At 46.0% G+C, this 26,314-nt stretch overlaps 1 protein-coding gene across 7 annotated transcripts in view; it reads left to right on the top strand.

Moving 5' to 3' along the window:
* Window positions 1–12,280: 12,280 nt before the first annotated feature.
* Window positions 12,281–26,314, top strand: part of FBXO25 (F-box protein 25) — a 55,329-nt gene continuing 41,295 nt past the window's right edge. For all 7 annotated transcript variants that reach the window (XR_005018150.1, XR_005018151.1, XM_036838505.1 and 4 more), the window contains exons 1-2: window positions 12,281–12,373; window positions 18,665–18,805. Coding sequence is in view for 5 of the 7 variants with exons in the window: in XM_036838505.1 (XP_036694400.1) it covers window positions 18,672–18,805 (134 nt within the window). In the remaining 2 variants the exon portion in view is untranslated. The remainder of the gene's footprint in view (window positions 12,374–18,664; window positions 18,806–26,314) is intronic.

Genomic DNA, 26,314 nt, shown 5'->3' with positions numbered 1-26,314 from the left:
AGCCCAGGAAGCCGCGAGACCCAGGGGCCACGGGTGGGCTCGCTGCAGGTGGGAGCTGCCCACAGGGAGAGCATTTGCCCGCCGCCCAGCCTCCTCCTCTCCCACCCGGTCCCCCCTCACCCCATCATCAACCCCCTTATCTTACAGCTCGGGAGGTCAGGGTCCTACTAGGTGTTGGCAGGGGAGGGTTCCTTCTGGCGCCCAGAGGAGAATCCACGTCTTTGTTTTTTCTAGCTCTAGAGGCTGCCTGCGTGCCCAACAGGCAGGACCCACAAGCAGGCGGCCAGTAGGGGAGCAGGGTGGGGCCCCAGGGCTGTGCAGGGCCGGACCTGCGGGCGGGAAGGAGGACGCAAATCTACAGCCTTCCAGAGCCCCCAGGCCCGGAGCTGAGATGCGCCTGAGCTCAGGGCGTGGCCTGCCAGTCTCCAGGGTCCAGGCTGGCAGGTAAGCAGCCTGGATGGTGCCACCCCTATGGTTTTACAAGTAAAAAGCGAACAAATTGAAAATCAACAATGCTTCTTAGACCCCCTCAGAGAACTGAGATCACAGGGCAAACCCAAGGTCTGACCTGAGGTGGGGAGAAAACAGAACTGAGAGGCTCTTGTGAAGGTCACGGTCCCAGTCGCTGGCACCCTCAAACCTGAGAGGTAATCACACTCCCCACGACACCCACGTCCCCGCCCCCTGTCCCCCACACCCGCGTCGCTGCTCCCCAGGCCTCTGCCCCCCAAACCCACGTGCCTGCCCCCATGCACCCTCGTCCCTTGGACTGGGCTCCTAGGCACAGGGGATTCCAGTGGAAAACACTGCACGTCTTGATCTCAGGTGGCCTCGGCCTGAGGCAGGATTTCGGCTCCCAGCCAGAGGTTGAAGTCGGGCCGCGGCAGTGAGGGCACTGAATCCCGGCCACTAGACCAGTAGCCAGTGACAAGGCCCTGGCCCTTCAGCTTCGTAGAAACGAGTTTCCACAAAGAGACGGAAAGCAGTGAAACAAAGTGTTTATTAGGAGGAAAAAGGGTACGTGTGGATAGACACATGGGTGGACTCGGAGAGTCCCGCCCTCGTGGTAGTTTGACTCACTTATATGCGGCAGTTCTTCCGGGTTTCCTCCGGCCATTCATCTTGCTTTGTCTGGCTCTGAGTCTGTATTTGGTTTATCTCAAGGTCCTGCCCTGTGTGTGCGAGCATCTCTTAGCCAAGATGGATTCTAGCGCAGAGGCCTGTGGGTAGGTTGACATCACCTACTATGGGGTGGCGCCCCCTCCTGTTGACCCCCAGGAGCCTTTCTGCACGTGTGTAATCGGGAAGTCTCCTTGACCTCGAGAATGAGGAATATGAGGTCTCGTTATCTCTTACCTGGGCTGGGCTCAGGTCCTCCTCCCTCCTGCTGCTGTCTTCGTCTTGAAGTATCTGTCCAGGGGGACAGACTGTAGCAGCTCAGCCTGGGGCCATCTATCTCCTGCCTCACCAGCTCGCCCCACACCCACGTCCTATCGACAGGGCTCCGACGAACAGGGGATTCCAGCGGAAAACACTGCACGTTTGAGACCTTGTTTAAGGGGAACTGCCTCTCCTATGTCTCACTTCTAAACAGTAAATTGTTTAGTTACACATTTAACAAACCACCTTGTGAGAGCCGTAACACGAATGGAACTTCACATGCAAATCCACTATAAACAGCATCGTAGCATCTACTCATCAGCAATAAGGAAACGTTACTATGTTTCCATAACCATAAACCGCTTGTCCTGGGTTATCAGGAGGTCTTCCCTCTCACCAGGAATGAATGCGTAGCTCAGGCGGTCCCACCTCTGCAGCCTATTCCCTGGCATTGACTCTGCTCACCCAGGGTGAACACAGGACTGGCGCGCACGTTCCCCAGCCCCAGGGACTACACCGTCCCTCCTGGGTTTCCTAAACCCTGTCCACACCGGTGCACATAGTCCCTTTATTAAATCCTCCTTCAACTACCCCCATTTGAATGTTCCATCCTTCCCTATGGGGATCCTGCCACATCTGAGGAGGTAGAGAGGGATCTAGTATGTAATACAGACCTCTTTCCACTGGCTTTGTCAAAATAAATGCCTGTAGTTGCTAGAAAAAGCATGTGGTTTTCTGTACCTTAACCCGGATGGTGTGAATGCGTGAAATTTCATTGAGCCATCTCACCTCTTCTGGGGAGACTGGCAGGCAGAAGGAATGCCAAAGCACAGGTTAAATTAAACCCCAGGAAGCCGGAAGAGCCGGAGAATTCTGATTTGCCGCACTTTTGGCAAGGCCCTGCTGTAGAACGCTATTTTCTTTTTATTTTTGCACTTTTCTTAACCGAAATACTGTCTGAAATACTTTTACCATTTTCCTGTTGCCACTATGAAAAGCACTGTTGGGGAACTGACACTGGGTCAAGCGGGCAAGGGTTATTTAACATATAGTTTTGTATTAGAAATTGTGGTCCTGTTCTCTCGACGCCATTCCCTGGAAAAGCCCTTGTTTGCGCTCAGAGACCAGCATTGTACAGGACGTCGAGCAAATGTTTTCCACACGCACACAGTGTTTACAGAGCAGGAGCAATCGCATTTTGATTCTGTCCTCTTGTGTCACCTTTGGTGCTGACACTGGGCTGAGTTCCAGACTCAGTGGACGTCTGTGTGAACTGGGCCTTGCCCCTCTTAGACCTTACCCCTCTTAGACCTCAGCTGTTCTGTGAAAGTTCGTGGCTTGATTACGAGATGCCAGCCTCTCTGCTGTGTCCCCTGTGGAACGTCAGACACATGACAACTGCAGACCACAGAGGTCGGGCCCTGTGCGCCGTCACCCACGGGGTCTCCCCCACCCAGCAGCGGTGTTTAGGCTGTAGGATGGGGAGCCCTCTGGGCACCGCGGGGAGCACAAGTTTTGCCCAGATTTCTCTGATTCAAACAGTAACTGCTTTCGCTTGTTTTACACATTAATTGAAAGCCCAGTCATTGGAACAAAGAGTTTGAGGGCTTAACAAAAATAGGAAACAACTGATCTAAAGCAGGGGCTTCCAAATCTGGCTGCAGAGAATCAACCGGAAAGACTTTGGGTAACAGAAGTGTGCGGGGTTTACCATGATCAAAGTGAAGAGAATCTCACAGGGATGGGATGGCAGCTTTCACAAGCTCGTTGGGTGATCCTCGTGCACACATCCTGGCGAGCTTGGGAAACGTTCGTCTGGACCAGCCGTTGAAACCATACTGTGCCTTAGAATCTCCTGAGTAGCTTGTAGATTAGCAGCTGCCCAGACCTCAGCCCCAGAAATTCTGACTGAGAAGCCACAGGTGTGCCTGGGATGCTGCATTTAAATAAACGCACCAGACGATTCTAATGTAAGTAGTTTGAGGGCCGCGTGCAGGGAAACACGTGAACACAGTTAACGGCATGTGTGCCCCATGGTGGACCTTCCCTCTTCCAAAGGTGAACGTTTCCTGCATAGCTATCTGAGGCTTAAAAACAGGACTTCTTTTAAAAACAACAGTGGTTGTTTCCGAGTGGTGGAATTATGGATGGTTTGTAGATATTTATTCTTTATGCTTGCCTGTATTTTCTAATTTTTGTTAAACGTGTAGTACATTCCATCTACTGTATTGTTTCAGTAATAAAATAATAGTGATCAATAATTTTAAAATATGATAAAGAGGAATACAACTGAAAAATCTGTCTCCTTTCTAAGCAACAAGTTTAGAAAGACATTCTTGCCCATTTTTTAGAGTTTGGTTCTTGGTCTCCTTTTCCATAGTACTCATGTCATGTGTGTTACATAGATTTCCCAAGGTAGCTCATTACAGCCTATTTAACCAACAGCAGCTGACACGAGTGTTTGATCTTTTCACGTGTGCTGTCTGCTTTATAAACCGCAAGCTGTGTTGTCCTGCTCCACCTTTTTTGTCTTCTATTGTCTTTTTATTTTCTTCTGCCTCTTATTGTTTGCGCTCATATTTCCCTTATTCCTCATCCTCTCCTGCCATCCCCACTTTGAATCTCTAGTTAATACAGGAAAAGCTTCAGGCAAAGCACAGACAATGGTAGCTCTCTAGTTAATACAGGAAAAGCTTCAGGCAAAGCACAGACAATGGTAGCTTTACAAGGCACTAATCCCATTCATGAGAGCTCTGCCCTCGGGGTTCAAGCACCTCCCAAAGGCCTCACCTCCTAATGCCATCACATCAGGCATTAGGATTTCAACTTGTGGATTTTGAGGGGACAAACTTTCAGGCCATAGTAACATCAAACTTTATCAAGTAAATAAGCAACATAATCTGGAAATATCTCCATTTACCAACCCTCCTGGTATATTCCTTCAAGTCTGTTGTGAGATCAATAGAATCTTCTGGTCTAGAACATGAACATGCATATTTAACATTTTTTATATGAAGGATGTGTTTCATTGATTTGTTCATTCATTTATTTATTCAGCAAGTATCTAAGTGTCTAGTATGTACCAGGCACTGTCCTGGGAGCCGGGATGCATTGGTGAACAAAAGAGAAAAAAGAAAATTCTGCCCTGGTGAAGCTTACATCCTGGGGTAATTAATAAATTAATAAATTTATTAATACATTAATAAGGGTGAAAAATAGACCAGTGTGAGAGGGTTTCTGAGTGTCTGGGGGAGGTTGCAATTTTAACTGAAATACTAAAGGTAGGTCTAATGAGAAGGCAACCTGTGAGAGGAGCCTTGATAAGGTAGGAAGCCATCATATGTAAACGTATGATACTTGCAAGTCACCTGAAGGCCCAGCTTTCGCAAGATCTTGTGCAAACACTGTCTACCGGGCAATTTTCCTTCCATCTCAGGATAAGACAAGGCAGAGCAAGGGGGCACTTCCCTTGTAACAGCAGGAATCACAGCAAATCTGTGTTTCCTTCTTATAAATGCCCTTTTAAGGTTTTATAGCTCTAACAACTATTGTAGACAGCACAATTGTCCTTCAGTCAAAGGAGAAACATCTATATAAAGTAGGTTATTTATTTTCCTCTCAAGATTTTTCTTTAAAATACATGCAATTTCCATGGACCTATGAGGCTCTCTGGCTTAGAACGCTGGCTGAATATTTTCCATCAGTACACTTTTTCTCCTGGTAGGGAAGGATAATATCTTGAAATATGAATCTCCCTGACTTCCGTTTATCTACTCCCTTGTATGTGACTTTGCACTAGTTAGAACATCCACGTTGCCTTGAAAAGAAGTAGGAGTTTTAGAGCTGGAATGAGAAGCAGAAGAAAGGGTAAATGTTTGATTTATTTTGCTGCAACAGCTCAACATGAGGCAGTGGAGCCAAGAAACAGAAAGTAAGCTCCTGTCTCTAGACTTTGCTGCATCACTGGGGCAACTTGACAGGGTCACTTAAGCAGCCACACTAATCCTTGGGATTTCCATCGGCAGCTGCCTACACATCAGACCCATGGGTCACAGAGACAAGAGACCCCAGCTGTGCACAAAACCTCACCAAGTCCCAACCAAGTAGCTACACTGGGGACCCTCCACTGTCCTCCACAGCTCCGGACACGTGTAAGTTCCCTCCTCGGTTTGGTTGTGCCTCAAGGTTTCCCCATTATATCTATAAAATATGCACCTGGGATTGGGCTCCCTTCCTAAGCATGGTTTTAGCTTTGGCATTTGCTTTTCTTTACTTCTGCCCACTCAGACATAGTAGAGAAGTTCTTCTCAGAAGAATGACTTCAGCAGAGAAGTTGCAGGCAGTTATGTGCCATAACTTAGGTACTCCTCAAACGTTAGGCTTTCAGTGATGCTACACCCACCAGTGGTTCACGTCACTTATGTTGCTCTGGGTTTCATGTTGCAGTAAAAGCAAAGAGCATTTGTAGAAAGACTGAGCAAAATTGTTGGTATTTTTGCTGTTCTTTGCTTCCCCTGTCCTTGGAGGTGGATTGAGACACCTGGAATGAGGCTCTGTGGGCCAGCAGACAGAAAAAAGGTGAGCCGTCACGGGGCCAGGAAGTGCCTCCTCTGTTTAGACATCTCTGTGAGTGTGGGTCCTGGTGTGCACAGAAACAAATTCTGGCCCTCGTACACACCTACTCTCCTGGCTGTGGCTGCCTTTATCAACTCGGTCCCACAGATGCAGACTCCCTAACGGCGCGAATTCATCCTCTTTCTGTCCTGCCATCCTCAGCATTTCAGATGAAGCTGAGGTTTTCATGTGAACAGAGAAGCTAAATTTCTGTGTTCTGGTTATATAGTTCCACGTGTGCATTAGACACTTTTTTCCAACAGATGAGAATCATTTCTGTTGACATTTTCAACCATTCAATTCCACTTGCTTTTGTAAATTAGATTTGCTTTAACTTCATTTTCTCCCAGACATTATTGGAAGAATGATTATGGAGCCCATTAACCATTTCATCATTTTATTGCTAATAGCCAAACCAGAATTAATTTTCCAAAATTATGTAGCACATTACCATAATGATTTAACTAAAACCCAGTTGTATTTAAAATACTGCCTTTCTATTGTTTCTGTTTCTTTTTAAAAATGTTTTATTTCATTTTATTTATTTATTTATTTATTTTGGCTGCATTGGGTCTTTGTTGCTGCATGTGGGCTTTCTCTAGTTGCGGCCAGCAGGGGCTACTCTTTGTTGCCGTGCGTGGGCCTCTCATCATGGCGGCCTCTCTTGCTGTGGAGCACAGGCTCTAGGTGTCTGGGCTTCAGTAGTTGTGGCACACGGGCTCAGTAGTTGTGGTGCACGGGCCCAGCTGCTCCGTGGCATGTGGGATCTTCCCGGACCAGGGCTGGAACCCGTGTCCCCTGCATTGGCAGGCGGACTCTTACCCACTGCGCCACCAGGGAAGCCCCTGTTTATTTTCAATTCTATCAAAAAGCAGTAAACTTCTGCTGACAAAATTGCTTGGAAAAACCCAGTTGTTCAGCAGGCAGTGTTGCTGTTTTCCATTTATTAGGTTTTTACTGTAGCCCTGGTGATGGGGCATCTGTGGCACATTGCCTTCATTTGTACGACTGGTGACCCTAACCAGAAACTCGGAAAATTCTCATGGCTGGACGTGAGAGGATCTGCTCATGCCTCTTCTTTCGAAGAAGGGTCCCCTTAATAGACTTTGCTCATCTCACCCAGAGGCTGAACCTCTGTGCTTCCTCCCAGGAGGGTATGGTCAGTCGTCCCCCATTCAGCAGAGGGACAGAGTCATGATGGGCAGGAGACCACGGTGACCTAAGGTGACTGGAAGTCTGGGCCAGTCAGAGAGCAGCCCAGCAATGCTGTTGATAAAAGGCTACAGACACCTTAGCGACCACGCCCAACCCATGGTGGTCTCGCATTTGCTGGACGTGGGGAGAGGGATCTGGGACTTCCAGGCTCAGACACAGAGACCATCTGCTGTGTTAGGGGAAGAAAACCATGTTTGGCATGGGAGGCTCGGCTCCAGCTCTGCCGTTCCTCCACCAGCTGAGTCTGGAGGGTGTGGTCTTATCTACAAGGATGGATTAGCTCCACGCAGAGTTCTCTCTTGGTTCTAACAATCTATCGAAGTTTATCCCATTGCTTGGATCTCACAGAAAGCAATATAGAAACAGGAGAAGCACATGCCAGCATGGAAATAACCATGCAGAGGACGAGCCAACTTCAGTACCGTATCTGAGGTGACTCTGAAGGGGACTTGTTCCCACTGCTCCAGCTGTGGTCGTGTGTGTAGATCAAACGATGTTGCCTGGCTCCCCTCTCCACCGAGAATTCTACTTTCAGGGCTCTGTAAAGTGTCAGACCCTAGTCCCTGCCTTCAGAGAGCTCACGGTCTTCACGCAAAGCTGAGATGTTTTTATAAGTCGAGGGCAGGGCGAGCTGGGATTTAAGTAACTGAAAGGAGTTACAGGAAACTGTGGTTGTCTGGTGACTGGTAAAGACTCAAGCACTGGAGGGCTGGGGGAAGGAGGATCACCTAAAACAGGCCTCTCAGGGGGGCGCCTCCCAGGGAGGTGGACACGCAGTGATGGCGTCACACAAGCCAAGTCACACCCTGGATCCACGTCTGCCTACTTGTGGGGTCCCGGCAAGGCTACTGAGCTTTCTCAAAGCCTCGGGGCCTCGTCTTCAAGACACAGTAATAACAGGATTGACCTTTTAGGGTTATTTGGAGCATAAGGCAAGCAGAGTGCTTGAGCACAGCTGGGTGTGCAATGAACAGTAAGTAAAGGTTAGCCATTTACACCATCACTGTGATTATCAAAGCTGTCATCGTTATCAGCATATAAAGAGAGGGTTGGTCTGAGCCTTGAGGAGCGGAGTCATGTGGGCAGGCTGAGAATAACTCGGGACTTCATGGAGATGCTCCCTTGAATCCGTGGATGGAATTTCAAGACACCAGAACTGGGAGAGACTTAGAGACTTACCATTTTTGTTTCTAGATTGAAGTGCCTGCTTTCTGAGATTTACATTAGAGGAAAGGGAGCCCAGCTCTAAGAGGTGTTACCGAAAACGTCTGCCCTGTTAGAGTCTGTATTAAGTTAGGAAACTATGTTTTTCCCCCTCACCTGCCAAAGTGAATTTTAGTATCTTCTTATGACTGCTCAGGCTAAAGTGATTTCCCTGCACCTGTGACCCCCATCAAAGTTCACTTGTGCGAATGACCTGGCCCTTCCTTGGGGTCTTTTGAAGTTTCATTTAAATGTTCGATTGCTAACATTTCTTACATGTATTTCCTGCCTCAATCACAGAGCACAAGCTCCTAGCAGGCAGGGAAGGTTTCTACATTTCTGCAGTTCCCACAACTCTTAATATGATTCTGGGTGTGGGGTAAGCCCTCAACATATTTGCTGGTTGTTTGATTTTTTAAATTCAATATGTTGCATAAAATTTGGCCAGGAATATGTCAGATAGAAATGTTCCTCCCAAAGGAAAAATATGTATTGGCTTATCGAGGTTTAACATACTTCCAGTGAAATGCTCGGTGATATTTAACACAGGCATAGTCTCATCCCAAACTACACCAGACACTCCCATCACCCCAGAAGGTTGCCCTGTCCCTACCCTGGCCCCGCAAAGCCACCACGGGCGTGATTCTATCGCATTTCACACGAATGGAGTCACACGGCATATACTTCCATGTCTGCATTCCTTCACTAAGATACTATTCTTGACAAGCGTCCACGTTGTAGCACGCATCAGCGGCTCATTCTCTTCCACGGCTTGAATATTCCAGTCTGTTAGTCCACTTCCTTGCAGACAGATATCTAGGTTGTTCCAAGGAATAAACTGCTACGAACATTATTGTACACGCTCCTCGTGGCCATGTTTTCATTTATCTTTGATAAATACCTAGGGTGGAACGTGCCGGGGCATCTGTATTAATGTAAACATGTCCATGAGTGGAGTTAGAGACAGCCTTGATACTGAGCAGGGCCCAGTGGGGCTCCTGGGCACAAAATCCTTCCTGTGTCCCCATTTCTTTGATTATAGGAAACAGGCTTCAGTCAGCCTCCATGACCTTCCATGAGTTCCATGGGGCAGATTCAAGCAGTTGTTAATTAGGGAAGGGAGTGGGTGTGAGACAAGGGAGGAGGAGTCAAGAGAAACAATAGAGCAGCCTTGGGGCAGGGTCCTGGTTCCCCATCAAGGGATACACAGAACAACGTCTTTGAGCTGTTTTGCAGGTACTGAGACCCCCACCAGGTGGGAGAAGTTAACGGTTAATGGCATGCTGCCCACAGAGGCCGGATTCGGCTTCAGCTCTGCGCCAGGCGAACAGGGAGGGTTTGGAGCTGGGTGAGGAGTTGTGGGCTTGCAAACTGGCCGCTCTCAGGATGAAGCCTGATGACGACACGTCTTGTCCGGCAAGTACAGAGTTTCAGAAGTGGAGGGGTGAGGTGCCTGCAGGTGCTGTGCAGTCAGCCTTCCCATCCCTCCGTCCCACGCTTACCACGTGCTCCTGGCCACCTCTTAGTTCAGGATCCTAAGATTCTATTCCGATTCCTATTTGAAAGATAAGGAGGCCCAAGACGGAGAGGAGATCTGAAACAAGCCAGCAAACACAAGCTATCTCCTCCTCTGCCCTGGCCATCGCTGCCTGCTGGCCTGGAGGCATCTGTCAGAGAGGTGCTTTTGGCCCAGGCCTCTCCATATTTTGTACATCTTTATAGCCATCACCCCATTTTCTGTGTATTTGCTGTCCTGTATCTGCCTTGAACAGTGAGCTCCTGAAAATCAGGGACTTCAGCTTCACATCCTCACCGCCTGCCATGGTGCCCAGCATGTGGTCTGTGTGGTCACCCTAATGTACCTACTGCTCTACCAAGTCTGCACCAAGGTGACAGGGTTTTGTTTGGGTAGTTTGGTTTGGTTATTTCGCACCCCAGTATTATCGTTGCATAGAAAACAGAATTAGTCTTCATGTGTTGTATAAAGATGCCATTAAACATCTTATGTGTTCCAGACAGGGTGGAGCATGGAAAAAGAGACAATTCCCTGAGCCTGGAGGGAGCAAAGCTGAGCTTGTCTCCAGAGGATCAGGGACACACTCCCCAGAGGTGTAGCGGCCTTCAGGACGCATGGGGGCCCCGTGCTGGCTGCACCCCAAGCCCCCGGTGAGGCATGGAGGCACCAGCACGCCTGTGGCCAGTGACTGCCCCAGCTCAGTGCTACGGCGCACCCCAACTTTGGGGAGGGGCTGCAACAACGTGTTTAAGTGTCCCCAAATCCTTGGATCGAATCACAGTTGGATTATTTTTAGGAAAATAAAGAACTCGAAATTCTCCCTCGTCCCAGTTGATAGACTTGTTAGATGAAGGGATGGCTCTCCCCTCACTCCCGGGGCTCCACAGCGCCCAGCCACACCCTGCCTTTGCGGAGCATCTTCCTGCCCCTCTGCTGCTTTCTCCTCCTCCACTGGTGAAGTTTCTAGAGGGCCGTGAACATGCCCCTCTTTACAAGCAGAAAGCTAAGTGTGCTCTCAGAGATATTTGCTGTACGGAATTGACCTGAACCACGTGGGGGGGCCCCTGCGTTTCTCTGCGGATGGCTGTCACTTTGCTTCCTCTCAATCCAGCCAGTGGAACTCCTTCACAAGGAGCTATGTGGACGCTGGCCAATTAGACTAGACTTCATACTCCTCTAAGCCCCGTGCAGTGCCGGCGGGGCTCTCGCCCTGGCGATGTCGACCACAACTCCACTTGCACTTGTCTTTGGCCCAACAATTCCAATGATAGTAATTTACTCGCAAACACACCACCCCACAAATTTAAAAAAGAAACCAAAACCGCCCACGCATACAGCTACTCATTTATTTTTAACGGCAAAATATTGGAAAGAACCGAACGCTCATCCATCGATGATTCCTAAAACTAGGAAAAGAAGGGGGCGGTTCTTAAATTGGGGATATGCAAGCAACACTGCTGACCTCCGTCCGTAATCACTTTTCCTCTATTTTAAAAGCATGTAAAGAACACTATTGTAATAAGCACGAGGAATAATTTACAAAAAATTTTTCTAAAATATGAATACCTACTATATTTTACACATTTTACAAAAAGAAAAATACTAAGATCAAATACTTATGTCCTGCTCACCATACCCCAGGTACTGTTTTGAATGTTTGACCATGTTAATTCAATTTTCATAAAGATCCTGTGAGGTAAGCCCCGCTGCCGGCTCCATTTTACTTGCGGGGAAAGTGAGGCGGAGAGAGGTTCAGGCCTTAGTTAATGCCCACGCCTCTCGGCAGCCGGTCCGGCTCCGACCCGGCCGAGAGCTCGCACTGGCCAGAACCGGGGGCCCTGCTCCTACCCTGCCCTCCGGAACCCCACATTCTTGTCTCCTAACTGGGAAAACCCCACCAAATCGTTTATAAATACAAAGTACTTGGGCCTTAAATCTCAGTATACAAGGTAATGAGGTGCACAGGGGGATTGGGGGCAAATCGAAGCTGCATTCCCGAAATTCAGGTTGGGTTGGAAAGCTGAGCAGGTTGGGGTGAGCGGATTGGAGTATCTGTCTGCAGTCGGCCCAGCAGTTAGGACCCAGGTGACCCACGCCTTCTCTGCTACCTCAGCACCTGGAGCCTCTCGGCGCCCAGACGCCCCCTCCACCTCCCCCACCAGCCCCACGGGCCGCACCGACTGCGCACGCGCGGGCAGCGGCACGGGGGGGGCCGGGAGCGACGCCCACTGCGCACGCGCGCGCCGCCGACTCAGGGATCAGCGTAGCAACACGGCCGCGCGGAGCCGCGCTGGCCAATCAGCGCGGCCGGGGGCGGGGCTTCCCCGCGGCGGCTCCCGGGTAGGCGGTGGGCGATTTCCGGCAATAAATCCCGACGGGCCGCCGTCAGGTGCCGGCTGAGGGTTGTCAGTGCGCCAGGTGGGGCCCGGACCGTCGGCGCGCCAGGTAAGGACTGGGACGCCGCGCGCGCTAGGTGGGGACGGAGGCAGTCTGCCCGCCACACGGCGCGACCCACCCGTCCTCAACCCCACGCCCACCCTCCGCGTCCCGCAACCCAGCTCCCCTCCCGCCCCAGCATGAACCCGCCCCCACCGGGTCGGCCCCCTCCTCCCCCGGCCCGGGGCCTCCGGGACCACCCCTCCCCGGCCCGGCGTCTCCGGCGTCCGCCCTCCGGCCTCTTCCTCCCCCGGCCCGGGGCCTCCGGGACCACCCCTCCCGCTCGGGCACCTGCCCGGGCCTGTCCTCGTCCTCCCGCCGTCCGTCCTCTGCTCCCGTTCTGCTCCGGCTCCGGCCCCTCTTCGGTTGCTTTTCTTATATTTCTTGAGCGGACGCGTTTCAATTTTGCGTCCTTCTCTTCGCGGTAAGCTCCGTTTGGACCCTTCTCCCAGCCCTGGCCCTGCTCAGACTCATCTTGAAGGAGTGTGGGGAATCGTGCCTTTTCCAGCGGAGCCCTCCTTTCTTGCCTCTTCCAAATCCTTACCTCCAGCCCTAATCACAAAAGACACGCTTTCCCTTATTGTTTCGTGTTCCACTTTCCCCTCTTACGGGAATGTTTTCCGTTTCCGTGAGGCATCCGTGATTATCTCTCAGGCCTTCTTGCAGTAAACCCCATTTCTGATTCTCAGCCCTCGGTTTATCATTTCTTGATGGTCTTTCTGGATCAGATTCTTCCACATTTATAAGCCGTATTCATGTTTGACCCTCAATTATTTGGAAATCTTGTAAGGAAGAGAAAGCAATAGAAAAAGCCAAATGCTTATCAAATAGAGGATCAGTCATTCTTATCTCAGAACAATGCAAATTATTTTCTCAAAATTTATGATGAAATTTCCAGTATAAGAAATACTGGAAGAGAAACTCCTTTGCCAGCTTTTTTCTCTGAATATGAAAGTGCCTTTTATTTTCACTGTAACTTGTTTGTTTATCTGTTTGTAATGTGTTTAGCCATAGCTCTTGCTCTACAGGTATAGTCTTTATTGTTCTGAAAATCAGTTTAGTAACTGAAGAGAGTAAGTACTGTTACACATGTAACCTTTTCAAATTTTTTAGAGCTGTTTCCTGTCGTGTTTTCCTTGTCTTAGTGTTTTTATATTTAGATCATTCATTACTTTAGATCATATCTGATGATGTATGACATATAAGCTAAAAAATGTAAGAAAAAAAAAACTCCTGCAGTTTCATGACATCTGTTTCTAATAGGGTGTTCAGGAATTGCTGTTTTAAAAATATAGTGGTAGAGCATGGATTGTGGATTGAGATTCTACGACTGTAAATCCCAGCTCCACCAAACTTTTTGCCTCAGTTTCTTCATCTATAAAATAGAGATTTAAAACTTTTAAATGCGGATTGCAGCATTTCCTACCTTATACAGTAGTGTGAGGACTAAATGAGATAAAAGAGGTAAATTGTCTAGGGTGATGCCTAACCCATGCTGAGATCTAGTAAATGTTTGCTGCTGTTATCATTAGTTAACGGAAAGTGTGCTTATTGAAGGAAAGACATTTCTTGTCTTGTGCAGGAGTTTCCACTGGCAAATGAACTTCATGAAGCCCTGTTCTCCTGCAGTGCTTCACCCCCATGTCCTGCCATATAAAATAGAGATTGAGGGAAGATCTACAGCAGATGGCCCCATATGCTCTCTGACATTAGTTGGCATGAAATGTGCACAAAATTGCAGATTGTACCAGCTATTTTACAAGAGTAGCCACTTTTGAGTAGTTGCTCTTACACACTTAATAATTTTCAGGAGTAATTTCTAGTTCTTATTTTTGTATTTGGAAATTATCAAAACAAAGGTGATTTTAATTAAATTTATAACATGATAGCGATTCAGATCTTTTAGAACAGATAAATACATTTCCATAAAAAATGATGGGTCGTCATCATTCCACAAGTTTAACAGTATTTTTCGATTTGCAAACTTGTTAGATGCTTCAGACTGGGACTATTTTTGAAAATTTGAGACCGAAGCCTTTCACATTGCAACTCGTGTGTTTTTTCTTTCTTTTCCCTGATGGCTTTTTTGTTATTGTTTGTAATAACTGTGCTTCCAGAATCTCTGCTTTAGTTCATGAACTAAAGTATAAAGTATAAAGATTACATATAAGTATTATATAAGGTTATATATTGTAATAATCTATGATGGGAAAGAATATGAAAAAAAATGTACATAATTGAATCACTTTGCTGTACACCTGAAACTCACACAACATTGTAAATCAACTATACTTCAATTTAAAAAAAGGTTATATGCAAGTGTAAAGCATAAGTATAAAGATTATACACCTATATGGAATGGAATACACACATTTATTTTGAAACAAATCTTTTCCTCTGTGTTGAAAATAAAACTCTTGGAAATGTACTATTTTTATTTCCATGGTCCATTTAGCTGCATTTCACTCCTTCCAGCCCATGGAAATATAAACACTTAGCAACTGAAAAATTCAGGCTAACTATATTTGTTTCTCACAGAGTTGTTAAAGTCAATATGAATGATCTGTAGAGTTTTGGTAGTTGTAAAGGAATCAATTATCTTACAGGAAACCCCAAGCTGACTCTTAACTTTACAGCAGAAACTTAGTGTAAATGTTATAGGGATTGCTTGTGAGGCCTGAATATAAGTGCATTAAGTGGTGAGTGGGCATGGTGTCTAAATAGGCAAGTACAATGTGTGTCATCAAGTCTTAAAATATCTTGTTAGCTGAGGTGTTGGTAAGAAGTTTCTGTTGCTTAAGTAGTTGTTCTTTCTGCCTCTGTTCTCCACTTCAGTCTGTCCTTCACGCCCTGGCAAATTATTCTGAACATAGCACTGCTCACGTTGCTGGATTGCTCAAAAACTTTTAACTATTTAGAGAATAAAGTCCAAACACTTTTGATATTCTGCATTCTCCTAGTCCCCTTTCCAATCTGTTCTCTATTTCAGCCAGCCTATTCTGCTTATTCTCAAACATGTCACATGTATTCCTGTTTTCATTTTTTTCAGCCACCATTTCGGTGATTGGTATTTTTTTCCTTTCTTCATTCACTTAAGATCTAACCATGCTTTAAGGCCAAGCTCATGTCCTAGTTTCTCTTCAGAGGTTTCCCAGGTGGTTTGCTTTTTACTCTGAGTTTCTTTTAGTTATTCTCTCTTTACCACTCATTTAGTACTCATATTACAAGATTGCATGTATGCACATTTATATATATATGTATATATTTAATGAGAAACCAATTTTATTAATTTAAATGTATGAAGACTTCTAAATTCTACAAGAAAGGAAAAAACTAAAATAATAAATTTGTAAAATCTGTGAGCATACAGATCACAAAAGAAAAAAGGAAACATACTGGGGACAATTCTTCAACTGCATCAGGAATCAAATAATATAGGTTAACAATGTCACCATTTCTGCCTTTCAGATCAGCAAGTCATGTTCTATAAAAATTGTCACATGGGTAATACATTTTCATCTAATAAAAGAAATATTAAAAATAAAAATGCCTCAAATAAAAAATAATGTAAAATCTCTTGAAATTCAAACATGCAGAGATATTCACTGTTTACATTTTGCTATATCTGCTTTCAGATTTTTTTCTATACACACATGTATAAACTTGTGCCTGCATGTAGAAATACACAGAAGTATCACATATATTTTCCTAAAACTTGCTTTGCTTTCACTTAATATACTGTGAATATCTTTTCACGTTAACAAATATTTGCACAATTATTGTTAATAGCCATTTACAATCCCAGTGTAATAACAAATATATTTAACAAAACCTCTTTTAGATATTTTAATTGTTTATAGTTGTTACAGTTTGTTCCTGTTACAAAGAATTCTTCAAGGGACAGTTTTCTACATAACATCCCCCCTGCCCCGGTTTTATTGAGATATAACTGACATATAGCACTATGTAAGTTTAAGGTGTACAACTTGATGATTTGACTTACATACATCATGAAATGATTACCACAATAGATTTAGTGAACATCTATCATCTCCTATAGATACAACATTAAAGAAAGAGAAAAACTATTTTTCCTCATGATGAGAACTCTTAAGATTTACTGTTTTAATAACTTTAAAATATAATGTGCAGCAGTGTTAATTATCGTGTCGTACATTACATCCTTAGTGCTTATTTATTTTATGACTGTTGGTTTGTACATTTTGACTACACATATGCATATATTTTAAAATATTTTAAATATACTTATATACATTGTGTGTGGAGGGGGTTTTCATTTGTTTTTTTAGTTCCTCAAGGGTTTACCGGTGTACCCTTAGGGAAGGGACACATAAGGTAATAACACATTTAGTCTGTGTTTATATGTTTGTCATTGAAGTAATACTGTATTTGACCTATTAGCAATATTCTGCACAGTTGCCACTTGATTTTTTTATAAACGCAGTTTAAATATGATGTTGAGAGATACTTTGGCAATTGTCAGAGGTGGTCCTCACAGACATTCTTCTCTTGTTTGTGTTTTATGAGACTAAATTTGCCATTTAAGCATTATCTACTACATCATGGTACTTGCCTTCTTTTGTAAAAGTGTTCTCTGGCTTCTGTCTGAAGCTTCATGAAAAAGTATCAGACACCTGCTATTGGAGACAACCTTAAATAATCTGGATGGACTAGACATGGGTGGTGGCTTTTGCATTTTAGGGTGATCAGTAGTTGTGAAACAAGAGCGTAAGATGAGGCTTATCAAAATAGTGTTGAAATTTAAGGAATTATTTTTAATTATCTTCTAAAGAAAGAATTTCAGTTAAACAATATATGACTGAAAAAGATGTGTTCTGATTATTACTTAGTTTAGCAAGGTTTTGAGATCCTCTTGGTACAAAGGAAAATTACTTCATCATACGTTTCATGTTGAGCACTTGTAGTTGACACAGGAATATTGTTGAAGAGTTATAATTTCCCTCTGAAATTTTTTTGTCTCTTCTAAGCCAGTATAAATGCCTATTTAATAGTCTATTTTTTGTTAGTTATATTAAATATATTTGGGAGAGTGGTATTTGAACACTTTCATCTCTTGTGTACTCTGTGATATGATGTGATATGATACTTCCACGTTAGTGAAATATCCCAAATCTCCATCGTCGGACATGAGATTAATATAACACATTACTCTATGGAAACTTTTTGTTGAGTTATCAACTACCTTTTTGTAGCTAAATACGATGTATACTTTTTCATTCTTACCATACTGGCTTCTTTATAACACTTTCCTCTCTGTTGATCATTTCTTTCTTAAACCCGTTCTTCTCTTGCCTTCCCACTTCCCCTACATCCGTGGCTCTTCCTGTTCGGTGTCCTTTCTCGACTCGTCTTCACCTGCTTGTCCCTTCAATGTCAGCGACCCTTGGAGCTGGCTCCTTGGCTTTCTTCTGTCCCCACGCTGTCTGGTCTCTGTCTGGACGGTCTAGATGCTGGTGGTTTTCCTGCCTTGCTCTCCAGCCTTACCCTCCCCTCTGAGCCATTCATTCAGTGATTGTTGAGCTACCCTTGTGCGCCGGGCATCGTTCCAAGTGTTGGGATACAGAGTTGAACAAGACATCGCATTTTCTTGAGGAAGGCAGACTGTAGCCATGTAAGTAATTTCAGACAGCGTTTATTACTAGGAAGACACTAGGCGCTGGCAGAGACCGAGTAGCCCTGAGGTCTCTGTGAAGCTCAGATCTGGTTGAATTGCCTCCCTGCGGAGTGGAGGTTCCTTTCTTGGCCACTTGGTGTCCTCAGAGTGCAGTCCAGCTCCTTTGACGTTGTTTGCCCCCAGTGGCCTCTCCATTCTCACTTCCAGCCACTCCCCACTCCCCCCTTACATGGTCAGCCTCAGGCCGACTGGACTGTGTACGGGGCTGAGCATCCGTGTTTCATGTTCTGTTGCTTCTAATTTCTGGCGTGAGTTTTCTGTTCGGTGTCATACTCCTTTTCTTCCTCACTCCCTGACTGATTGTTCTTCAGGCATGAGCTGACATGTCCCCTCTGGGAAACCTTGCATGACACGTGCAGGGTTGGGCTAATAAATCCACCAGTCCTCATCCGTGTTATCATTTTACTACAACTGAAGTCCTGTGTTACCTTCAGTGTTTTATCTCAGTGTCCAGCTGGCACGTAAGGCACGTGCAGACATTTAAATATTAAGTAAGAATTGTATTCATTAAAGTTAACAAATAAATGTTCTAAATGAAAAGAAACTTACATCAATTACACATACATTTTTAACCTAAATTATAGGAGAGCTATGCCATTTTTGGGCCAGGACTGGAGATCTCCTGGATGGAGCTGGATTAAAACAGAAGACGGCTGGAAAAGATGTGAACCCTGGACTGAGGGACTTGAAGGAGAGAATAACCGGTGTGGCGCCAGCCACGGCATGTGAGTCGCAGCTCAGCAGAGCCACACCGTCCCCACCTGACTCTTACGGCTTCACCTGTTGGAGCCCATGACTTACCGCTTGGCTGAGAATCCCCCCCCCCCCCCCCCCGCACCTGCACAAGGCTGGTGTAAGGAAACAAGTTACTAGCCAAAGTCTGAGCCTGGTAGATCGCCTAGTGCCCACGCACAGATGCTGCCGTCTTCTTTTTAATTTGAAACGTTTAACCCTTACAGTAGTCCGAGAGATAGGTATTATTCTTATTAACCTCCCGTTACAGCTGAGGAACCTGAAGGAATTAAAAGATGTAGTTTTGGCGGCCTGCGTCAGAGGCCCATGGTGACAGTGGCTTGTGCGAGACAGGAGTATAGTCTTCTCTGTCAGAGGCCTGAGTTGGTGAGGAGGCCTTTAGCTCTGCCGTCCCCAGAGGGTAGCCTCCTCGGCGGGGTTCAGGGTGGAATTCTGCCCCCACCTCCGCGTTCCGCTTGGCAGGGTAGAGGAGGAGGTGCCCGTGCCACACCTCACCGGCTGGAGTGGGAGCTGCAGGGCAGGCTGGGGGCTGCGGTCTTTCTCCAGAGGAAAGTGAGAGATTGCATGGATGCAGGAGCAGGCCAGCGTGGCCGTGGTGTGCTCACCCGCAATCCCCGTCACAAGTGTACTTGAGCATTTGGAGGATTGGGGAGGTCTGCAGACCTCTTCCTCCGAAGTGTCACGGGTCTCGTCATCCATTTTACTGCATATGTTTATCTCACATTTGCGTAACTATCAATTGTGTATTTCGAACTGACAGGTCATCTGTTTTTCTGATAGGAATTTGGTACCTTTAGACTGGAGATTGGGGTTTGCGGTATTTAAAGCAGAAATTAATTTTATATTTAAGATTATAGGAAGGATAACACACAGTGTTCGTTGAATTTATATTGTGGCATTTCTCTGCCTTTCTGAATTCTAAAATGTCAGTTTAAAAAAAGCTGTAATGCATGAAATAGAAAGTTACTGCTACTTCTACACTAAGGAATTTGCATGTGTTTTTTTCCTCATGTACTCTTTATTTCCCCTCATTCCAAACATGTTGTGAATATCGAAGAATACTTTTTTCTCATATATGCATAGAATTAGAGAAATACAATCAAGACCTGTTTTCTTTGCATGATAAACTCCATGTTCTCCTGTCTCCCTTCCCACCTTCCCCACAGACACTCCCACTCACCCACTCCTGTGCACACTCATTTGAAAATCCTTTGAAATATAGTGGTGCTGGCAGAGGCCTTTCTGTGTGGGTGTCCTCACAGGGACAGAGGCTGTGTCATAGCAGCCATGGACTCTCCACCACGGGTGGAGTGAAGACACCTTGCTCCCATCCAGGTGCCTCACAAGTCTGGCTGCCCTCTCTTTATACTAATGGTATATGTAATTACCAACCTTACATAAACTTTACAAACAGGGTGGGACTGTGGGCAACTCACTCACTCCCTGCCAGAGAACATGGTGGGACCGTTGTAAATGAATTGTTCTCAGACCCTTGCAGTTGGACTTTTAGTTTTCATCTTTATTAAGTTCATCCTGAATCTTTATCAGCTTCATCCGGAACACACAAAGATGTGTGGGTCAGAGATGTTTTTATTAATTACCTTCTGTGAACGGAAAGTGTGTTGGTCTCCCCAGCCCAGTGCTTACTCCAGACCCTTCACAGTGTGGGACCAGGAGAAGGTGACTTTGCTTCGCTTGTCCACAGAAAGGATGTGGCCGTCCCCTCCCCTCCAGCGGGGGCTCCTTGGAAACAGAAGAGGCCTGAGTCCTGCCTGTGCTCCTTTGGTGTGTAGATAGATCCCTCCATGAGCCAGACCTGAGATGCCTCTGGTTTTGTTATTACACATGGTGTTGTATGTGCTGAGTCTATACTGTATGTCAGGCATTTACTGTGTGTTCCCAGTGCTGGGATCCAGCAGTAAACAGAAAGAGGCAAAACCCATGCCTGGAGGAGCCTGCATTCTAGTGGGACAGTCAGACGAAGGACAAATGGAGCTCCGTGTGGTCTGTTCCGTGTCATAAGTGCTGTGAAGGAAAAAACCCGGGGTGGGAGGGAAGACCATTGGGGTGGGGGTGGTGCGTGGAAGTGTCGAGGCGGGGCCTCTCTGAGAAGGGTCAGCTGAATGACACCTTGGGCACCGAGAGGGCGGCCCAGGTGGGGAAGGGAGAGCAGAGACCCCGAGGCAGGTGTCGTGAACTCAGGAGCAGCGGGGACAGCGAGATGGGTGGGATGAGGGGCAGCAGGGGACCAGATGCCAGCGTGGCCATGGCCGGTCATGAAGGGCCAGCTGGGTTTTCTCAGAGCTAGACGGGGGGTCAGAGAGAGGGGGGGTTTTGTTCAGGTTTGTGTTTTAACAGGCTCCTTCTGGCTTTTGTGTTGGAAATAGGCTGCAGAGAGGTGAGGCAGAGCAGATCGACTCATTCCTAAGAGCCTGTGTAATGACCCAAGTGAGGAGTGACTGTGGCTCAGAGAGGATGGAGGTGGCGGGTGATGAGAAGTGCTCAGATTCAGATGTTTTGCAAGTGGAGCTGGCAGGTTGCTGAGCTGTGGAGTGGGTGGGCAGTGGCAAGGGGCGTCGGCGAAGGCAGGCAGGTGGTCGGCCTGCGCGGCTGGGAGGGTGGCCGTTCATGTGATGACAGTGGAGTCTGACCGTGTAGCTTCCTGCGCACGCGCGAGATCCTCAGGGCTCGTGCCCGGGAGAGGAGCTGCTGGGTCACGGGCAGGCCCACCTTCCGTTTTCCAGTGAGGTGGTGTCTATTTCTGCTCCTGCTCTCAGTGCCTGTTCATCTGACCACACTGCTCATCCTTTCTTCCCATTTTTTATTTCTTGCAAGTAGATCTGGGCAGAGAAGAATAAGCTCAACATCATTAGTCAGCAGGGAAGTGCAGGCAATCTGGGAAGACACACGTCGCAGCGAGCCTGAGATCACAGTGCAGTGTGGGGTCAGCAGCAGACCAGCTGGAAACGGAATGGAAGTTCCAGGGGAGTGAGACAGCCGAGGTGGCCTAGACAGAAGTGTGGAGAAAGTGTTCACCTTCCAGATAAGGTGCCATGACACACCTACCACAGCGGCTGCAATTAACAAACAACAGAACGTTACAGGTGCTGGTGAGGGCAGTGCCGAGTGCTGGCAAGAATGTCCTCTCGTAAGCTTGATGGGAGTGTAGAATGGCACAGCCACTTTGCTGACTAGTTTGGTACTTTCTTATTAAGTTAAACATAAAGCTGCCGTATGACCCAGCATCTCAGTCCTAGGTATTTACCCAAGGAAAATGGAAGTTTATGTTTACGCAATACCTGTATGTGAACGTTAATAGCAGCTTTTTTCCAGTAATTGCCAAAGCTTGGGCATCACCCATGCTTTTCAGCTCTCCAGGGGAGGGCCACTCAGGAGCGAAAGGAACGAACCGTTGATTGACACAACGTGATGAATCTTAATTTCATCTTGCTTAGTGAGAAAAACTAAACCCAAGAGGCTTCATATTGTGTGATTCCATTTATATGGCCTTCTGGAAAAAGAAAAACTATAGGGACAAAGGGGTGAAAAACAGACCAGTGGATGCGAGGGGTCTAGAGATAGGGGAAGGAGTTGATTACACAGATGACAGGAGGCTTTTTGGGGAGTGGTAGAGCTGCCCTGTAGGGAAGGCGCCAGTCCCTTTATGACTCTGCATTCGTCAAAACCCATAGAGTTGTGCAGCACGAAAAGCAAATTTTGCTCTGTGTAAATCTTAAAAAAAAAAAAACCAACCAGGATGTGTGTGATGGGGAGCTGGTCACCCAAATGATCTAAACTGTGACAGATGGATGTGATTGTGTTACAGACGAACCCCATAACCACACTGAGGTGGGTGTGGAAGAAAGGAGCTGACCTGGGAACTTGGGAAAACCATGTTGACAGGATATTGTCAGGCTATAGACGGACACTGTAGGTGGTAAATGTGCTTCTCATGCCCCAGGGTGTGGGTTAGCAATTCTGAAACTACTTTATTATGTATAGTAGGGTTAATCGGGGTGAGTAAATAAAATGCAGATAATGACAGCCAGATCTCTCACTTTGGAGAAGGAAGTCACAAAAAATCATGCTAGACTGTACCTTGTGGTGCTGGATTGTTGTGATGGTGTCAGTGTGTACTCAGGCGGTTGTTGCTCTTGTGGGTGGGTGGGTGGGTAGATAGGGATCGGTGTGTAGGTGAGTTAATATAACGTGTTCCCCAGTTCTGTCTACTGGGAGGCCAAGAGCGGTGGTGCCCCAGTAGCCATGAGCAGACTGAACACCAAGATCTTGGTTTTGAAGGGTTCCTGGGGAAGTGGTTGATTCCAGAGCTGGGGTAGGGAAATATAAGCTGAGCCTAGAGCATCTTGTGGTGTCCAAAAGTAAGGAAATACTTAACAAAAAAAAGGGGGGGCTGTGGATGGGAATATGTCAGATGTCAAAAGGGCAGAGGCCAACCTGAAAGCAGTACAGTGGCCAAAGCTGGAGCCATTTGAGCAAAAAGCAAGTAATGGTGGTATTGGATTATAACTCAAAGGAGAAGATAAATACCCCTGAGTTTATGGGGATATAATACATGAATAAGTGGGGAAGAAGGGACAGCTCTTCCTGACAGAGTAATTCTAGTTAGTGAATGTGGAAGGAATAGGGAAGTAGAGTGTCACCATTAGGACACCACAGTAATGATGGCTATAGGCAGAGTCCACTGATAGATGCTGAGATTAGTGGGTGAGATGTTTAGGGAAAACAATATTTGCAAAGCGTTCTCCAAAATATCTATGAATTCACAAAGGGAAAACAGTAGCTTTACAGTTGAGAACCCTGGCAGATCCCACCTTAAGCGAGTGATCCAGGTGACATGACCAGGAGCAAGACACAGGGGCAGCGTGTACCCCGATCGCATAGGTCCGGATGGGGTCCTGGAACAGCGAAGGGCACCAGCGGGAGGCTGGCGAGACACAGGTCTGTGGGCGAGTCAGCGGTACTGTGCCAGCATCCACTCCTGGCTTTGGTCGCCGTCCTGCATTCCTGTGAGATGGTGGGGAAGCTGGGGGAGGGGACTTTGTACTGTTGCTGCAACTCTTCTTGAAGTCTAAACCGATCTTTGAAAGTTGCTTTAAAAAGTCACCGTTGAGAACATCAACAGGCAAGCCAGTGACTGGGAGAAAGTATCGTGTTCTGTAAGCTGTCACTAAGCTGTTTTCTGGGCTCCGTTCTACCTACTCACACCTCCCTGTGACACTGCAGCCGGTGGGCCCTGCTAGGCCCTGCCTGGGGAGGGTGCCACGGAGCCTGTGCGGTGGGACTGGGGCAGCTGCTGCCGGGGCCCTTCTGTACCTGTCCCCCCAGGTCAGCAGCACTGGACTCTCCCTCCCAGCTTTTCTGACATTTGCAGACCTGGCTCATCGTGTCCCTTCAACACCAGATGCTGGTGCCCCGACCCCACCCCGCAGCTGGACCCCAGGCCCTCGGGGCTTCTCATCTGAGCTCAGACTCCAGCACCAGCCAACAGTGCTTCCTCCTGCTGGTGTCAGCCTGTGCCCTTCGCTCTCCCAGTGCAGTGTGGTGACGGCTGTTTGCAGTCACTACCTCTGGAATGCTTCAGTGTTCTTTTCGGCTGTTAGGTTACCTAGTTAACAAGGTTTAGTACATATTTGTACATTTTCATTTTAAGTTTCTCAGTTAAAATAATTGATGTGTCTTCTGCGTCCTGATTGAACCCAGCTGTTATACTGACAGAGGCTTTTCTTCCAGGATTTCGGCAACTTAGTAAAGAGACAAGCAACTCAATTAGCAGCTGGGAGAATGACTTGGACAAACATGCAAATAGCCAGTATGATAAAAGTTCAAATCTTTAGTTATCAGGGAAACTAAATTAAAACCCCAGTGATGTGCACCTTCTTCTTGGTTTTATTGTAAACCTAAAACTGCTCAAAAAATAAAGCCTTTTAAAAAAGCCGCAGTGAGGTAGAACTATCCACCCACCAGAATAGCTGAAATTAAAAAGGCTGACAATAAATGGTGATGCAGATGTGGAGCAAACGGAACTCCCCCGTTCAGCTTTTCACCATTGAGTATGATGATAGCTGTGGGCTTATCATATATGGCCTTTATTATGGTAAGGTACGTTCCCTCTATACTCTCTTTATTGAGAGTTTTATCGTAAATGGATGTTGAATTTTGACAAATGCTTTTTTTGCTTCTATTGAGCGATCATATGATTTTTTTTTCTTTTACTTCATTTTGTTAATGTGGTGTATTACATTGGTTAATTTGCAGATGTTGAACCGTCCTTGCATCCCTAGAATAAATCTCACTTGATTATGGTATATGACCCTTTTAATGTATTGTTGAATTCAGTTTGCTAGTGTTTTGTTGAGGATTTTTGCATCTGTATTCATCATTGATATTGGCCTGTAATTTTCTCGTGGTTTGCTTGTGTGGTTTTGGTATCAGGGTAATGCTGGCCTCACAAAATGACTTTGGGAACTGTTCCCTCCTCTTTGATTTTTTTGGAAGACTTTGAAAAGGATTGGTATTAATTCTTCTTTAAATGTTTGTTAGAATTCACTAGTGAAGCTCTCTGGTCCTGGACTTTTGTTTGTTGGGAGGTTTTTGGTTACTGATTCAATCTCCTTACTCTTAATCAGTCTGTTCAGATTTTCTCTTTCCTCATTATTTAGTCTTGGTAGGTTGTGAGTTTCTGGGAACTTAACCATTTCTTCAGGGTTGTCCAATGTGTTGGCATATAATTGTTCATAGTAGTCTCTTAAGATCCTTTATTTCAGTGGTATGAGCTGTGATGTCTCCTCTTTCATTTCTGACTCTGAGTCCTCTCTCTTTTTCCCTTGGTGAGTCTTGCTAAATGTTTGTCAATTTTGTTTATCTTTTCAGAGAACCAGCTCTTAGTTTTATTGATCTTTTCCATTGTCTTCCTACTATTTTTTCCATTGTTTTTAGGCTTTGTTCTTCTTTTCTAGTTCCTTGAAATATAAAGTTACATTATTTAAGATTTCTCTTGTTTCTTGGTGTAGGCACTTATCACTATGAACTTTCCTCTGAGAATTGCTTTTGCTGTATACCCTAAGTTTTGGTATGTTGTATTTCTATTTTCATTTGTCTCAAGGTATTTTTTTGATTTCTCCTTTGAATTCTTCTTTGGCCCATTGGTTGTTCATTAGCATGTGTTTAATCTACACATATTTGTGCATTTTCCAGTCTTTGTCTTGTAATTGCTTTCTTGTTTCATATCATCAAGGTCAGAAATGTGCTTGATATGATTTCAGTCTTTTTTAAATTTATTGAGACTTGTTTTGTGGCCTTATAATATGATCTATCCTGGAGAATGTTTCCTGTGCTCTTGAGAAGAATGTGTATTCTCTTGTTTTTGGATGGAATGTTCTGTATATGTCTGTTAAGTCCATGGGGTCGAATATGTCATTTAAGTCGCCTCCTATTGTTGTATTGCTGTCTGTTTCTCCTTT

This window comes from Balaenoptera musculus, chromosome 21, assembly GCF_009873245.2.
Source record: "Balaenoptera musculus isolate JJ_BM4_2016_0621 chromosome 21, mBalMus1.pri.v3, whole genome shotgun sequence".
NCBI classification, from domain to species: Eukaryota; Metazoa; Chordata; class Mammalia; order Artiodactyla; family Balaenopteridae; genus Balaenoptera; species Balaenoptera musculus.
Note: the sequence above shows the minus strand (reverse complement) of the source record. Positions and strands in the feature narration are given on the sequence as shown.